This window comes from Vulpes lagopus, chromosome 8 (genome assembly GCF_018345385.1).
Source record: "Vulpes lagopus strain Blue_001 chromosome 8, ASM1834538v1, whole genome shotgun sequence".
Taxonomy (NCBI): domain Eukaryota; kingdom Metazoa; phylum Chordata; class Mammalia; order Carnivora; family Canidae; genus Vulpes; species Vulpes lagopus.
Window position 1 is genome coordinate 66,385,884 of NC_054831.1, and position 18,562 is coordinate 66,404,445.

Consider the following 18,562-nt stretch of genomic DNA (forward strand, 5'->3'; position numbering starts at 1 on the left):
CAAAGGCAGAAAAAATAATTGAAAGACTCAATTCCTTGTTGAATCATTGTATTCATTGTATTGTATTGTATTCATTGTATTGTCTACCTGAAATGAATATAACACTTGACTGTTAATTATATACTTGAATTAAAAAGTAAGTAAATAAATAATACTGACTTCTTGCCATGAAGGTCTTAACTACTTGGGGCTAAGGAATGGAGTGATTGACAAGACTCCACAAATGATTTTCTCTCAATGATATGTTGTGTGGCATTACTCTCTGCATTGTGTAATATCAATAATTAAAAACCATAAGAGATTAGAGGAAGTAAAATGCATTGCAAAGTTAAATCGATTTAGGTGTCCCTGTGATGGAGGTGGGACTTGAATTAGACATGGAAAAACTGCGAAAGATTTAAAAATGTGAGAGATTTCTTGTGTGAGCAACACACAAACAAAGACTCAACAGTAAGAAGAATCTTTGAAGTGTTCAGAGGATGAGCCTGGCTGGGTCAGCTCAGAGTTTGTGCTGGGAAGCATTGGAAGATCATGTTGGATATACAACATGAAGTCATAGGGGTCAAGGAGTGCCAGGACCAAGCATTTGTAAAGTAATTTCTAAAGAAATTACTGAAGATTTCTGAATGAAGATGCATGCAGTACTTCACAAAAGCCCGACCCGAGGGTCAGCAACTCAATTAAGAAGTCAGGGGCTAAGAAACATATACAAGCACAAAAGAATATGGCCAAAAAAAAGTGGGCAGCTAACATGAAGCCTGGATGACAAGAAAGTCCTAAAAATGAGGACTCGTCTGCTGAGGCATGAATCTCTTATAGTCTTCCTTTTGGGGCAGTCTTCCTTTTGGAATTATTTCCAGGGTCCTAGGTGAATATAAGTGAATCTTATAATGGAAATGTGAATCAGCTAACCCAAATGGAATACCAGGGATTTGGACAAATCCTGATGTGAGCAAAGTGGAGTTTCAGTAAATGAAGAATGAATGAACCCAGAGTAAAGCCAGATTTAGATGGGACAGTTGAAAAATAATTGTAACAAATAAGAAGTGACCTTATAGGCACTTAAAGGATAGTCATTGTGGGTGTGGAGAGGAATGATCCATATGAAAAATAGCTTTAAGTAGAAAGGTACCAATGAAAGGTGGCTCTGAGATTTCAAACCTGGGTAAACAGGCAATAGTTGTACCATAGACAGAAATACAAGAATTAGGAAGGAAAGTTCTACATGAAGACCTCAGCATTTCCTGATCCAGTAGAACTCAACTGGAAAGAACATTTATAGCACATGGCCAGTGGCCAACATACTGAATAATTGGGACCGAATAAATCTCATAGAGGTCTTATGAGTGTGGCTTATTTTTTATTTGGCTTCTAACCACATCAGGGTTTTAGAGTAACTCTTGAAAAATGTGTTTACTTATGGGATTTTCAATAATTAGGGCACTACCTGTTGTTTAATTACTGACAGAAATATATTGAAATATTGGCAGGTAAACATCTTGGTATATGGGAATGGAAGTCAGTGTTTCAGTAGATAAGTAAGTAGGTTTTTGCATGGTAAAAGTAAGTAGGTTTTTTTAATTCAAGTAAATAAGTAAGTAGGTTACCTTGAAGTGATGCATTTGATAAAAGGTTTTCTCCAAATTAAAGCTTTCTTCTTTTTTATTATTTAGATATTATCTTCTTTAGATGCTGTCATCCAATGAACACACTGTCACTAAGACACATAAAATGAGTTGTAGCAATTATTGATAAGAATGAGTTAAAATAGCAATGTTCAGTCTGACAAAAATGGGGGATCAAATGAGATGTTTAACAATAAGAGCCCTTTAATGTGTGTTTTTATTTATTACTTTATTTATCTAATATCTACTGTCAGAAACTTTGTTAAGTGCTTTATATCCATTATTTGATTTCAGTAGCAAATAATCTCATGAAATACATACTTTTGTTATTTTCATTTTCCAGGTAAGAAAACTGTCCAGAGAGGTTAAGTTACCTCAGATTATGCAAAATTAATTAGAGATAGAGCCAGGATTTCTAGTCAGGTCTAGTGTGATTCTGAAGCCCTTTATCCTTAAGTGTTATCCTATGCTTGTCTCTTCTGGCTTGAGCCTGCAAACAAGGTGATTATGAATTTTACTAAGCCTTCAGCACTCCACCCACAAAAGATATGATTTCTGTCATGTGTGAAGAAATAATGGTTCATTTATAAAATATGCCACTGAATGTTTAACAACCTATTTTCTCACATATCTGGTGATGGATATCTTTATATTGTAGAACCAGATTCAGTGTAGTAAGAGCTTAAATTTCTAGAAGCTGCATATAAACACATTGCTTTTGTTGCTTTGCTGACTTCATTATGACCCAGATGCTCTATGAATATCTGAAACTTAGGTTGGGGATGTGGAAAATTATTTTACAGTTGTTTTAGGAAAAAGCCAGGTATTAGCAAAAGAAAAATCTGAGACAGCAACCACTCTTTATATATATATATATATCTTTGAAAATATTCTATACGTGACATTTTGTATGCACCTATTTCTAACTAAACTAATGTTTCTATAATAGACACAAAATGCATGCTAAAGAACTTAAAATTAACATTTTTATTCACCTATAAAACTAATGGAAAATTGTTTTTCTTTTTCTTTTGTCCTTCTCACAGCTGAATTTTTATTCCTCTTGTGGGGTGTTTATCTCTGCTATGCAGTGCGGACCGTCCCATCAGCATTTCATGAGCCACGATATATGGCTGTTGCAGTTCACAATGAGCTCATTATCTCTGCTATATTCCATACAATTAGGCAAGTGCTCTGTAGAGCTAGAAAATAACTGTTTTATTTTTCTGATGTGTTGCAGTTTAATTTAAATAGCAAAACTGGATAAAATACATAATGGAAAGATTTAGGAAGGATAGTGTTTTTGTGTTTTTAAGTTGATTTCTTTGTCACAGAAATGACAAATGAATATAGTTGTTTTTTTTTTTTCAAAGATTGATTTATTTAGAAAGAGAGTATGTGCACAGGATGGGGAGGTAAGGAGCAAAAGGAGAAGGAAAGAGAAACCCAAGCAGACTCAGTGCTGAGCATGGAGCCCAACATGCGGCTTGATCTCACAACCCTGAGATCATGGCCTGAGCTGAAACCAGAAGTCAGACACCTAAGTGACTGTGCTACTCAGGCATTCCTATAGTTTTTGTTTTGTTTTGTTTTGTTTTGTTTTGTTTTGTTTTAAAGTGCTATTCTTAGCTTCTTCTGATGTTTCGTTAATCACCTTTATTTATTTGAAAATTAACTCAATGTATTACATTAAACCATTTATGGGAATGGCATTGAATACTATTATGACATATAATGCTTTTTGTTCTGAAGATATAAAGCAACACATGCTTACATTATAAAGTAGATGTAGATAAATTATCTATGTTTTCATTCATGTTAATATGCTAGTTTATACTTTTAAAATCTTCATAGTCAACTTATGTGTATTAATTCTGCTAAATTCAAAACTAAAAATCCACTCCAACCAGATGACTAGATTTTTGTGTGCAGTAAAGTTTTATCACTGTCACATTTTAACAATGACTTTCTATCGTAAGGATGTACAGCCTGGCCCTCCATTTTTTGATAGCCCATATAGTCCTGTAGTTAGTAAGTACAAAGGAAGAAGAAAGTAGCTTATGATAAGTGAACAAAATGAAATGTGTATGACTTACCTTCTGAGAATTTACATCTATTTAAATCTGAAAATGAAGTGAAAACCTGTAAGAACAAAAAAAGGAATCCTATAATTTGAAAAGCAACAAAAAGATGTCATTCTGTTACTTGACATATATGAAAAGTTAGGACATACTTAAGAATGTAATCAGACATTTTCAATATTTATCTTTTCCCTCAGTAGAAAAACAGAGATTAATAATAGTGGGAGTCAGAGTGCGAAGGTGTGGATCTATGGAAGTTTTAGAAGATATTTATATTTCTCACTTTAGTCAATAATTACAATTATATCTTGCCCTTGTAGGAATAGATGATGCCAGAGAGCAGTTGAACTTTAGGCATACTACACTTTTTTTAGCTTTTAAGTAAGGAAAGAAGTATTTATGATTTGACAACTCTGGAAATTCCATCAAAGGGCCAGGAATCAAAAGAATTTGCCTCATTGCTTTGTCTTGCCCCCTCTCAATAGAGAGAGAAAAGAAAAAAAGAGGAAAGAAAGATGAGAAGTAAAATATGTTATAAATACGCAAAAAGAAGACTCTCAATTCTACTCAGACTAGAGCCAAAGAATGTGAGAGGGGATGCCCTCGGTCCTCAAGGTAGTAAGCAACAGAGAATACTCTGTCACAGACAGAGCTCCACGGACTTTACAGTTCTCCCAAATCACCTCCCAAGGAGAGTTGCATTTTTATTGTTTCCCGAATATCAAACACATATGTTTCAAAATATAACAAACATGCTTCTCTAGAACCACTTATAAGTGAAATGCTGTATTAACAAACCAATTAAAAAGTTACAAGCTTGCCAGAAGACTTATTACAGATAAGTTTAAATGTCTTCTGTTGTCAGAATGTGACTATGTCATGGAGAGGGTTTCCTACTTTTGCCCTACAATCAGCTGCTATATTTCTTAGAACCAAATTAATTGCCCAAGAAATTAAATCATTCAAAGCATTTATCTAAATTGATCTTTATCCTCTTCTACTTTAAGATTTACTCTGTTCCATTTTTATCATTAAGTATGTTTGTTCAGGTGTCCCTGGGTGGTTGGGCAGTTGGGCAGCTGCCTTTGCCTCAGGTTGTGATCCCAGGACTTGGGATTGAGTCCTTGCATCAGGCTCCTGCGAAGAGCCTGCTTCTCCCTCTGCCTGTGTCTCTGCCTCTCTTTCTCTATGTCTCTCATGAAAAATAATATTTAAAAAAAAAAAGTATGTTTTTTCAATGAACCTTAAACTCTCAACTTGCCCAAATAGGCAAGGTAAAGTATCTTTTAAATAAACTTTTAAAAATTCCCAATAAGGTGGTTATTATAGATAAATCATAAAATGATAAAAAAAAATAAACTCCCTAATCCAACCACCCAAAGATGATAAATACTCTTAACATATTAGGATATCACTTTTAGATGTTTTTATATGCTTTTTATATTTATGACACACTGTGTTGATAGCTCCTTTTTAGGAATGTCACAGCACAGAGTGACATACTAAGAAGTCCTGCTTTAAGGAAACCTAGTCAACTTTGTTTAACCATCACTTTCCAAACTATTCACCATAGTATCCTCCCAGCCGTCAGTTGACATCTGATAATAGCAGCCACTCTTCAGAAAATTCTCTTTTAATACTGGGGCAAGGTGAAGAAACATATGCTAAATATTCATTCAGAATAGCTTTCTTGAGGCACCTGGCTGGCTCAGTCAGGCAGTGTGTGACTCTTGATCTCAGGTTCATGAGTTCAGGCCCCACACTGGGCACAGAGGTTGCCTTAAAAAAAAAATAGCTTTCTTAACTTGTGTAGGTCTTTGCTACAGAGCCTTAGATAACCCATCAGCCTAGCTGGATTCACATAGACACAAGCTCTGACTGAATTGCTCATGTTGAACCTAGAAGATTTTGTGTTAGTAGACATGCACTACTCACAAGATCAGTTTTCCTCAAGACAACTATGTACATTCCTATAAGTTTTAAGCAGGGAGGACGTCCAATGGTAGCTGGGTGACCAGCCTTGGTAGGCTTTGGTGTTCCCTATATTTTAGGTTCTAAATTTGACCTACCTCCCTACATAGACCAGACCCAATTTGATTGTGCCATGTTGGCTTCAAAGAATTATAGTATATATAAGCTACTCTGTCTTAGAAATACAATTGTATGGCCATAAAGGACCAGGGATGGAATTACAATTTAACACAGTAAATCTCCAGAGCACTTATTTTAGGGAAATTAGCAGGGAGTAATAGGCAGTAATAATTAAAGAAATCAAGTATATATAATTTTTATTTACATATGGACTGAATTCATATGTGCTGTGGTTTCAATGTTGATAAAGTCCAGGAATAAGAAGCAATAACATAATAATATAAACCAACTGGGTCCATCTTTGTAATTTTTTAGTAGCATGAAATAATATTAAATAAGACATCCAACATCAGGAAAAGTATTCTCTATCAATAAGCATATATATTTATTCTTGTTTGCGTAAAATATAAAATTATATACATATTGTGTATACACATATACATACATAAATATATAAACTTGAAGCTATGGCTACATATTTATATACAGATTTACTTTTATTCTCACCAAATTGCCAGATTGAACAAAAATAAACTAAAAGGATTAAGTCTAAAAGTCTAATAATGCAGAAGGCATTTTACCTAATCTGTTCTATAATCCTTTACTAAGCACAGAGCAAAGCTTTGGGAAAGTGCAAGACTTTTAAAAAGTTTGCTTTTATTCTTAAACCCAATTTTTAAGTATTTCTGTGTTCTTGTTAGATCTATTTTTTAGAAGTTGAAACAATCTTCTAAAGAAAAATCTTTAAAATGACTGCAAAACCCAATTTTTTTCTTAAGATATTTCCACTCAGAATTGCAATGTAACAAACTCTAGCAGTATTTAAAAGCTGATTAATTTCAGGGCAATTGGTGTTGGTATATAGTAGTTCAAAATTACTTTTTGGAAGACTCATCATTTTAATTTAAAATACATGTAACCATTGTTCCTTCCAGATATTGTCAGGCTGGTTTAAAGTTCACTTGTGTTGGCATTTGAGATAGAAATTCCCAGTGCATGAGAACACTTTTAGAATGTAAATCCAAAAAAATAAAAAATAAAAATAAAAAAGAATGTAAATCCATCTCCTTTGATATAACTGTCTGCTCCAGTACTGGAAATGGCCTCAGCAGATTGGGATTGTATAATTTTCCAGGTCACATTTTATATTGCTTCTATGCCTCAGTACTATGCCTGAGGTACTGTTACTTGTTACCGAGTATGATGATCCTATTTCAGTACTTAAAAAAAAAAAAATCTCAACTGACATAGCACAGACTCTGTCAAAAGTGTGTCATCCCTGAACAGAGTGAATATTCATTTAGTCATATTCAAGGCAGATATAAAGCCACTTTTTCTCACCAAGAAGTTAGAGATGTTAATTCATAAAATTGTATTTAGTTATAGGTGAACTATCATGAGCTTTCTGTATTTCTATGTATATATTTTGTCCTTTTTATGTCTCCAAACACAGGGGAAACTATCTCTCTATTTTGAACAACGTTGAGCTTCCATTTTAGCTTGTTTTGGGGTTAGGGATAAGAAGACAGGACGGGAAAATGAGGAAGAAATCCCCTTGATGAAAATTTTAAGTATTAATAGTACTAATTTACTTAGTAAACTTGTCATGAATATGGCATAATGCAGGTATAAAATTAGTTTCTCCTACTTTTATTTTTTTTTTAAAGATTTTATTTATTATTCATGAGAGACACAGAGAGAAAGAGAGAGAGGCAGAGACACAGGCAGAGGGAGAGACAGGCTCCATGCAGGGAGCCCGACAAGGGACTCCATCCCAGGTCTCCAGGATTGTGCCCTGGGCTGAAGGTGGTGCTAAACAGCTGAGCCCCCCGGGCTGCCCACTTTCTCCTACTTTTAGACTCATATGTTTGTTTTATGATTATATCATCAGCATTTTGTTAAGATGTTAGCTTTTCAAATATGATGATGTGTATCACTGAATCAAAATGCTAATTCTCTAGGCACACCTGAGTGGCTCAGTTGGTTGAGCATCTGACTTTTGATTTCAACTCAGGTCATGGGATCTCAGGGTGATGGGATGAGCCCAGCTCTGCACTCAGCGGGGAATCTACTTCTCTCTCTCTTTCCCTCTCCATCTGCCCCTCCTACTGCTCCCATTCTCTCTTTTTCTCAAATAAATAAATAAATCTTTTTAAAAAATGCTAATTCTCTAATTCCAAACACAATAAAATCTCATATTTAGCTTTTGTGGATAAACAGTGAATGGGAAAAAATTAAAAGAATATGGTTGCAAAATGACCTGAATAAAAGCATCACTGGATAGTTTCTGGAAAATAATGAGTCCTTAAAACCTGAGTTTTAGTTTTTACATATACCTATTGATTTATGAAAATATTCCAAAATCACCAAGGTAGATACCAGTACTGAACTTTTCCTATACATATTTCCTGCAGGACTGTCCTAGAACACAACTTTGTAAATTCCTCAGCAAGATAAGACTTTAAATTATTTTAAAACAATTTGATACTTAACAACAGCTAAAATTTAGATTTTAAAAGATGTGTTTTACAAACCATTAGTATATTCATTTTACCCATTGCATTATCATTTAAGCCTCTGAGGTCGTTCACAAAGCAAATAATTACCCACTCTTTTTTTTCTTAGATTTTTTTCTTCATTAATGTTTTCAAATGAAAAAGATTGGAATCAAGAGTTATGTGGCTGTGTCTTATAACCCAAATTTGCCTGAAACCACCAGTTTGTGAATCTGTTCTTTTGAATTCACATGTTTTCACTGCTTTTATTTTAGACATTCATTTTATATACAAAATAACTATTCCAGGAAATGGTTAGCACATTATATATCTATATGCTATCTTTCTCACTACTTATAACTTAGAATAATAAATAACAAAGGGTTCATATCTTATGTACCCAAATAGGGTTACTTAAGGCTTTATTCTTCTGTGATGAAAATGTATGCCACAGAAACAGCAATACAACATTTTCCATGCTTGCTTGTTTTTTTAATACACTGAGGAAAAAAGGTCCCGATTATCCTAGTGGTTTAAATAGAAGTCTCTTTGGATTACTAATGTGGTGAATTCTCATTTCAGATTCGTTCTTGCCTCAAGACTTCAGTCTGACTGGATGCTAATGCTGTATTTTGCACATACTCATTTGACTGTGACAGTCACCATTGGGTTGCTTTTGATTCCAAAGGTATTCCTTTAAAATTACTTTTCTCTTGCAAGACAGCTTTTTTACATAATCATGGAGTTGTTTCTCCTTTAAAAAATACCTGTCAATATAGGGAAAGGAGGCTGTGGAGATTTGCTTGACACTCTAAAATGTTTTTAAAGCTCGCTCTTCAGGGAACTAGATGTCTCTTTTGGGATTTATTGAACATCCCATATAATTTTTAAATACTTCTGTTTGTGCAAAACTCATCATCTGATTCAGTTCTTTCTCAAATATTTTTATATCCAGTTATGTTTTAATTATAGGTTCAAGATAACTTTTGTTGTAGCTGTAACATCAAAATTATTTTTAAAGAGAATTATCCTATTCTAAGAATCTTCTTGTTTAGATTTACATTCAGGAAGCATTGTGTTGTAAACATTCAGAGAATTTTTATATAAATAATAATTATATAGTGTACAGAAGAATCTTGCTTTATAATGATGGATTCTGACAAAGACTTATCTAGACAGCATACCAGTGTGGGGGGGAATGGGCCGGCACTCAGAATACAGGGATTATGAGTATGTGCCCCACCTACAATAGCTATGCGGTATGATGTTAGCTAAGACTTTTCATCCCTCTAAGTTTCAGTTTCTTCACCTATTACATGATAGCAATAGAGCTGCTTCCAATGAAATAATATATATCAGAGTGTGGGGGGAAAAGCATACAAGTTATAGCATTATTATTATTTTTCTCTTTTACATATAGAAAAAAGTGTTAGGACATCATGTATCTGTATTAGTACCACACAATATAATATTAGCACAGCTGAGGCAAGAATTGTAATTGCTTTTAATTCACTTCTGGCTTTACCTTCTCTCACAAGCAAAACATAGAAATTCAGCCTGATTGAAAGGGCAAACAAATGTAATCAGAGCAAAATGCCTGCTTTCTTCCTTACTTGAATTACACCAGATAGCCACAGTCTTCATGGATTAGTCTGTTACTGCAGTTTATCTTATCCATTTTCATACTTTGCATTACATGGTTATATTTTTATTAGATGGCTGTACTGTGTACTCACACTGTTCATTAATTCTAAGAACTGAAAACACATTTATACAAAAAAGGTTTGTACATGAATGTTCCTAGCAACACTATTATTAATAGCTAAAAAGTGGAAGCAACCTAAATGTCCATCAACTGATTACTGTAGAAACACAATGTGGTGTATCTCGACCATGTAACTCTATCCAGTAATAAGAAGGAATAAAGCACTGATACATGCTACAAACTTGTACAGACCTCAGAATCATTATGCCAAGTGAGAGAAGGTAGATATAAAAGGCTACATCTTGTGTGATTCTATTGATATGAAACGTCCAGAATAGGCAACTCTGTTGAGACAGAAGGTAGATTAATGGTTGCCACTAGCCAAGAGGAGAAACAAAAGTGACTGCTTCATGGATTTAAGGTTCTTTAGGGGGAGATGAAAATATGCTGGAATTAGATAGTGGTGATGCTTACACAGCACAGTGAATATAGAAAAAAAAGCACTCAATTGTACAATTGAAATTTGAGAATTTTATGGTATGTGAATTATATCTCAACTTCAGGTAATTTAACAAAACCACTGAGGGGCTTTGCTAAGCACTGTTCTATGTCCTGGAATAAGAATAGTGAACAAGTAATGTGCTTTCATGGTGCTTCTATTGTGGAGAAGGTGGAAACAGGACAAAATAAATAAATAAGCTAAATATTTAAAATGCTATTTTAGATATAAGTACTGAGGACAAATAGTAAAGCAGAAAATGGACAATATCTGACAAAGCAGTGTTCCTTAAACTCATGATCATCTCTAAGACTGTGCTCAAGAAAACCAATTCCACTCTTACAAATAACTTCTGGGTGGTTTCCTAGTAGCATGTGAGAATTTGGAGGGCAGGGACACTGTTTATTCATATTTATAGCCTTAAATTCCTGATGCATGTCAGATCCACACATGTATGTGGAAGAATGAAGGACAGATTCATCCATTTCTGTCGTTTCTCAGTCAGTCCCAATTACAAAACATTTGTGATTCCTTACATAGGGAATTGCTGTTTCACATGCTGTATTAATGTTCACCTGCCCACCTAAGTATTTTAACAAACACTGACATTAAAATAGCTTTGTATCATGAAAGTGATCTGTTAGTTTTTTAAAGGAATATTTGACCTGATGACAAGCTGAGAGAAGAGTACCCATGTTCCCTAAGCCATTCTCTCAATTTTCATAGGACAGTCACTCGGTTTATATATTGTGTGAAGGGGCTGAATTGTTTTTATTCTCCCTGCTTTCCATCATTTACCTAATTCATTCTTCACGTCTCCATTTGATGAAGAATAGAGATAGCAAGAGTACATGAAACTGAAAGATATCAAAAGACCATGTGAAAATCATAAAAATATCTCAAAATATGATGGAGGAACTTGAGAATACTGAGTTTGAGAAAAAATACTATAATTTTGGTGAACCTTTGAATTTTAAACTTCTATATCATCACTTTAGGCTGAGAGAGCACTGTGCTCCAGAGAGCTTCAGGGATTGGTTTCATACCTGACTGTCAACGCAGTTGATGCTGGAATTCAGATCTGTCCCCTGAGTCTTAGAAGCAACTTTTTTTGAGCTGTGTTTAGAAGACTGAAAAGCACTGTCTGTCAGGGCTAGTCGTACCCCTGGATGAAATATAGCCTCATCCATGTGAAGCAAAATGATCAACACAAGGTAGACCCCACTGCTCAAAAATATATTTCCATCCAGCTGTCAGTGGGTCTTGGACAACATTTGTTTGGATTTTTCTACTTATTTCACTTTCAAAATGCAAGTATCACTGAAGAAAAGTAATGTCAGTGAACACTGGAAGCCTAGAGAAAAGACAAGGATGAAAATAGAAGTCAGAGAAGCAACCACGTATTAATATTGCCCCAGAGGTCTAGATGTAACATGAAAAGCAAAACCAAATATAGCATCAGATCTTTTATAAAGAGTTCAGTAAATGAGTTCATCGAAGCTGAAGAAATGATATTAACATGAGAACCTTTAGAAAATGATTCAGCTGTGTCTGCTAGTGGGTTAATGTCCACAGCTCATATTTTGTCTCTGTTGCAGTTTTCACATTCAAGCAATAACCCCCGAGATGACATTGCTACAGAAGCATATGAAGATGAGCTAGACCTGGGTAGGTCTGGGTCCTACCTGAACAGCAGCATCAACTCTGCGTGGAGTGAGCACAGCTTGGACCCAGAGGACATTCGGGTAACACCAGTATTTCAGCCTTCCCTACTTCAGGCTCACCCCATATACACGGGCAAGCATGTGTGGGCTGATGCAAACATATGCTCACCTTTGTGCACACATGAGCCAAAGAGAAAAAGAGAGGGGGCGGGGAACGTGTGTGTGTGTGTGTGTGTGTGTGTGTGTGTATAAGAACTGAAGACATCTAATTTAGAGTTAACCCAGTTCTAAAACATACGTCATGGTAGAAATTACACAAGCTGATCTTGATAGTCTCAACTGACTTATTAGTAGTCATAATGACAAAGTGGTGATACATGTTCCCTACTACAGTTTATGACATTTTGCTGATGAGAAGGTAGGATAAATCTGTGAGTAGAGAACCCAGAGTACTGAAAGAAATCTGAGACAGTATATCAGCATCTGGAGAAAGAAGCTGCTTTTAGTAATTGACAGTCTATTGTCCCCCAAACCTAATCCAACATTAGAGGTAATTTTGTCAATGGCTACATGATTCTTCCAGTATTGTGTAGGGATATTATTTGTCAGTAGACGATATGCTGTGTTTTGTCATGGTCCTGGTCAAGTCTGGTGCATACAATTTGTTAAGTCCAAAGGGCTCGTTCCATAAAACAAGGGTAGAATGCATGTGTTCATGTCTTAAATTTCAGACTCTATGTGAAACAGAACACAAATTAATCAGAAAGTAAGAATGAGGAGAAAGTGAGTGAGTACACATAGTATGAAAAGCTGTAGAGCAGTTTCCCTAAAGAGCTCAAGCTCAGTAACTTCAAACTACATTTAGTAATACTATCTGGCTCAACCGCTAAGTTCCACATCTCTGTGAATTTGCTCTTGTTCTGGCAGGATGAGCTAAAGAAACTCTATGCCCAGTTGGAAATATATAAAAGGAAGAAGATGATTACAAATAACCCTCACCTCCAGAAAAAGCGGTGCTCCAAGAAGGGCTTAGGCCGTTCCATCATGAGGCGTATAACCGAGATCCCAGAGACGGTTAGCAGGCAGTGTTCCAAAGAGGACAAGGAAGTCACAGACCACAGCACAGCCAAAAGCACTGCCCTGGCTAGGAAGAACCCACAAGAATCTTCAGGTAACACTGGGAAGCCCAAAGAAGAGTCCCTGAAAAACCGAGTCTTCTCGCTAAAGAAATCACACAGCACTTATGATCATGTGAGGGAGCACACGGAAGAGTCCAACAGTTTACCAGTGGAAAGCCAAGATGAGGAGGCTACAGAACATTCCACACTAGAGTCTCTGTCAAGTAAAAAACTAACACAAAAACTGAAAGAAAACAGTGAGGCCGAGTCCACAGAGTCTGTGCCTTTGGTGTGTAAGTCAGCAAGTGCACACAATCTCAGCTCAGAGAAGAAGCCAGGCCACCCCCGAACATCAATGTTGCAAAAGTCTCTCAGTGTCATCGCAAGTGCCAAGGAGAAGACTCTTGGATTAGCTGGGAAAACTCAAACATCAGGCATGGAAGAACGTGCTAAAGCCCAGAAACCAAAAGATAAAGAAACAAATAGAAAATACTCAAATTCAGATAATGCAGAGACTAATGATTCTGCCCTCCAAAACTCCAATCATTTGGAGGAGCCAAGAAAACCTCAGAAATCTGGGATTATGAAGCAACAACGGGTCAACCCGGCCACTGCCAATTCTGACATGAGCCCAGGCACCCCCCAGATGAAGAACAACTTTGACATTGGGGAAGTGTGCCCTTGGGAGATTTATGACCTGGCCCCCGGTCCTGTGCCTTCAGAATCAAAAGTTCAAAAACACGTATCTATTGCAGCTTCTGAAATGGAGAAAAACCCAACTTTTTCCTTAAAGGAGAAGTCTCATCAGAAGCCCAAGGCAGCTGAACTGTGTCAGCAAACCAATCAGAAGAGCATAGACAAGGCTGAGGTGTGCCCTTGGAAGAGCCAAGGCCAGCCTGGTTTTGAAGATGAGAAGCATCTGATTCCCAAGACTCAAGTTCCCGCAGGGAGAGCCAGAGAGGAGAATGGCAATCAGCATTATGCAGCCAATGTGTGTGCCGGGCAGTATGAAGAACTGCCCCCCAAAGCTATAGCATCAAAAGTCGAGAATGAAAATCTCAACCAAACAGGAGACCAGGAGAAAAAGACATCCTCCCCTGAGGAAAATGTGCCTGGCTCCTATAACTCAAGTAATAACTTTCGGCAGCCTTTAACATCACGAGCTGAGGTGTGTCCTTGGGAGTTTGAGACCCCAAATCAACCAAATGCTGAAAGAAGTGTAGCTTTACCTGCCTCTTCCACTTTAAGTGCAAATAAAATAGCGGGGCCTCGGAAATGAGAGGTCTGGGGTCCATTTAAAGTGTACCATCCCCAGAAAGAAAAGGAGAAGGAAGAAACCCTGAATTCGACAAAAATAAGAGGATCAAGATTCCCAAGGAGAGTTTGTCAGGAAACGTGAAAGGCCCAGGTTGAAGAAGACCAGGAGGGCAGAGGGACACCACAATGGAAGACAGACTGACCAAGAGAAATCTTTCCCCTGGGGACACCAGGGGGGTCCCTACATTTATGTATGTTTAGGGGGAGTAGCCCTCACTGTCTGCCCCTGATCAGTATTGACCCATGGCACTTCGAAGACCCTAAACAAGGCAGACCAGAAGACACGGAAGAGGTACAACATTTTGCAAAGAAGGTATGGACATAGATGACCGAAATTCTAAGTAGCTAACTGAACTTACTTTACCTATTTAACCTTGATAGCACCGCTAACTTAATGCATCCCCAAAATACCTTTTATATTAATGATTGCTCTCATTTTCTTATAAATGTATGTTTCAGTACATTGTTGTGTCTCGTATTCAAGCATTCCAGATTGTATAATTTTTGCAAATAACTTTGATATTATATGACACAACACATTTATGCAATCCCGCAGCTACTCAATTGTTATTGCAAGTTACAGATTACCTGCTATCTATCAACTTTAGTTGATTCTTGAAGTACAGTAAGCTTTCTCTGGCTTGGGAAGCCATAACCGTTATGATAAAATCTTTTAGTTTTGGCTGTGGTTTATATATTGTGAATTTGGATTTGATTCTATTGTTTCACATCATGGTTTGTTATACTGTCTTAATCAGGGTTTTTTATACAAGTTGAGTTACTTGTTTTGCACTTCTTGTTAGGACTCCGAGAGCAAGTGGTCCTACTTAGTCATATGTCTCAATAAAGGACAACTTATCTATTGTTTGTTCAGAGTCAGAGACAGGTAGCACCTTCATTCCAATTTATTGTCCCTTTTAACTCTCAGTATTTCATACTTAGCATTTCGCAAGGAAGAAGCTAAGAGTGAGAAAAATATACTGCACATTATTATTACCACTGAAAAGGGAAGACTCTAGGAATGACATGAGAATTAACTACAGTACTGCAGAGCCAGGGAATTTGCCTTTCAAAACAGACAGAAAGGGAGCTACTGATAGCACTTTCAAGGGAGTATTTTTTTAGAGAAAAATTATGATAGCGTCAAGATCATTGTATGGATATATTTTTATTATGCATACTGAATATATATTTTAAATTACCTTAAACTACTTATTCTCATAAACTCTTATTCATTGCTTCAGCTAGTGGCAACACTTGCTGGGCCTAAATCCCAAAGAGCTTTATAACCTGATATTTTCAAAGCCTATAAGGTGGTATGGGCTCTCCATTCTCCCAAGCACTGGAAAATTTACAGGTCCTGCAGATTGCCATTTTGAGCCACCTGGCTCAAAATTTAGAAATGCAGAGTTTCTTTGCAAACCAAAACAGCCCCCAAAGCAAAATTTGTAAAATGTACTGCCTTCCACACTGATCACTTGGCATGAGAATCCAAAGCTGCTGACTTAGCCCTACTGAAGTGATCATGCAAAGAGATTCCATTCCAAAGCTCAGTCTCATTTTATTTAAAGATGAATCACTTAAAAATAGAATGCAGACTTCCCTTTCTCTCATGCTAAATGCTGAAGTATCAATGGCTTATTTGGCCAGGACATTTCCAGCCTAACTGCTCTTCATTTTATGTGCAGCAAGGAGAACATGCCAGGAAGATAAAAGATGAAAAAAGAGAATCAGAAGGTAGATACAGGCCTGTTCTAAGAGAGTATCATTCTCAGTGGAAGGTATAAACTAGGACTTCTTATTCATCATCAAAATTTTCTCAACAATTTTTATTCAGGAATAAGTGAGCACATCACCATTTTGCAAAGCTGTGCATCCATCTTCCTCACCCATTCGTTTGCTTTGTGCATATTACTCAGGTTGGTGGGGTAGGTGTGAAGAGATGGAAAAATTCTATTTTTCTGTCTTTCTTTAATTTATTTCCTTCTTCTCTTCCTTTTTAGTCAAGGCCTCTCTATTTGGTACCTTGGAACATAACTTTAAGGTATATTTGTGAACTTGGTTTGGAATTTCCAGGCCCACCTACTTGTTTCATTTTTGTTCAAGGTCTGTTAGCACTTTATTCACTTTTTGAGAAATAAGCAGTCAAGCCTCGGTGACTTTTTATTGCACTTCAGGATGATCCTGCTAGAGATGTGGCTTAAAGAAGACTTGCCAAATTATACCTTAGTGACATTCTACAGTCCATAGATTTTTCTCCACCAGCATAAATCAGTGAGAGTGCCTCGGGTCTTTCCTAGAGTTTCATTGCCATTAGTTATCACCAAGAGAAGTTTAAATCTACAATTTTTGAGGTTTTTTTCCTAGATCAATAACAATAAGAAAGTGAATAAACACTGTTAAGGTCACAAACATTTGCTAGGTTGTCCTTCTCAATGCATGTGCAGGCTGCATCCTGTCCTTGTTTTTAAGCCAGGGTTTATAAATAAGTAGATTTATACCAATCTTAATAGAACTGTATATTTTATGCAAGAATTAAATGCTTTACAACATGAATTATAACTCAGCCCATTGTAAACTTTGGTGGCAATATGGATTTGAAACACGACAGTTCTCTTGTATTTGCTTCCTAGGTTTCTGCATGCAAGTGGTGACAGGTAGGACTGAGAAACACTGCCTTTTGACTTCTAGCATTTAGCAACCGAGAGCTGTAGAGTCAATAAAGCTGTAAGTCTCTTCACTTAATCTGTGGTTCTTCTGAAACTATTATCTGAAACCTACAGCATCCCACCATGAAAAATATTTGGTAAATTTATGTTGTGATGTGTTACAGCATGTAAATAATTATAACTTATCTGCAATAAAACATATTTATATGAAAGTGATTTATGGTGTTTTGTGTATCTATCAAAAATCAAATTTATTTCACCTAAGCCAACTTCAGAGGGAATCCCATATATCTTTGACCTCATACGCCTGTCTACAGAAATATGTGATTAGCCGAATGTGGCCTCAAACATACAGGTCATCATTTGGAACCAGTAGAACCTGTTAGGACTAGTGATTTTGATTTAAGAAAGCTCTGTCCAGGGCAGCCCCGCTGGCTCAGCGGTTTAGCGCCACCTTCAGCCTGTGGTGTGATCCTGGAGACCCAGGATCAAGTCCCACATCGGGCTCCCTGCGTGGAGCCTGCTTCTCCCTCTGTCTCTGTCTCTGTCTCTCTCTCTCTCTCTCTGTGCCTCTCATGAATAAACAAATAAAATCTTTAAAAAAAAAGAAAGCTCTGTCCAAATAAAAAAAGAAAGCTCTGTCCAAATAGGAAGTAATTCAGTTACCTTTTTTAATTTACTGAACATACATAGGCAATTTGCTAAGCAATGATGCTGATCTTTAGATAAACAAGAGCTCCAATATCCAATATGCACTATCTAGTCACTGCTATAGTAATACAGAGGGGAGCCCCACTAATTCATGGAGTCAGGAGAGGCTTAAGAGTGAGGGCAAGCTCCCAAGGCTGAAATTCTGCAAGGCATCAGTTATGAACGGGAAAAGGTGTAAGGCTGGAAAGGTAATTGTGCCCAGCCTTGCATGCCAGGCTTCAGATTAGCTACAGCCTTCTCCTGCAGTACTGGGAACTATCAAAAAGCAGTAAACTGGATCATAATCAAGTCATGGAATAGAAGGATCATTTGAGGAGCAGCCCAGGAATGGACTGAGGTGGGAGGAGACTGCAGGCAGCTAGATTAGCTAGCCAGCACAAGACTCAAGGGAAGGGTGAGGGCCTAAAAAGGAGAGGGAGAGATTATTGTTTTGGTATTTTTTTTTTAGATTTTTTTTTTATTCATTTATGATAGTCACAGAGAGAGAGAGAGGCAGAGACATAGGCAGAGGGAGAAGCAGGCTCCATGCACCAGGAGCCCGATGTGGGATTTGATCCTGGGTCTCCAGGATCGCACCCTGGGCCAAA

The 18,562-nt window shown here is 36.8% G+C and overlaps 1 protein-coding gene across 1 annotated transcript in view; it reads left to right on the forward strand.

Moving 5' to 3' along the window:
* The window catches only part of GPR158 (G protein-coupled receptor 158), a 405,508-nt gene extending 388,028 nt beyond the window's left edge, over positions 1-17,480 (forward strand). The window contains exons 8-11 of the mRNA XM_041764941.1: positions 2,672-2,810; positions 8,875-8,980; positions 12,095-12,241; positions 13,088-17,480. Coding sequence (XP_041620875.1) covers positions 2,672-2,810; positions 8,875-8,980; positions 12,095-12,241; positions 13,088-14,557 — 1,862 coding nt within the window. The 3' untranslated portion in view covers positions 14,558-17,480. The remainder of the gene's footprint in view (positions 1-2,671; positions 2,811-8,874; positions 8,981-12,094; positions 12,242-13,087) is intronic.
* Positions 17,481-18,562: the final 1,082 nt, after the last annotated feature.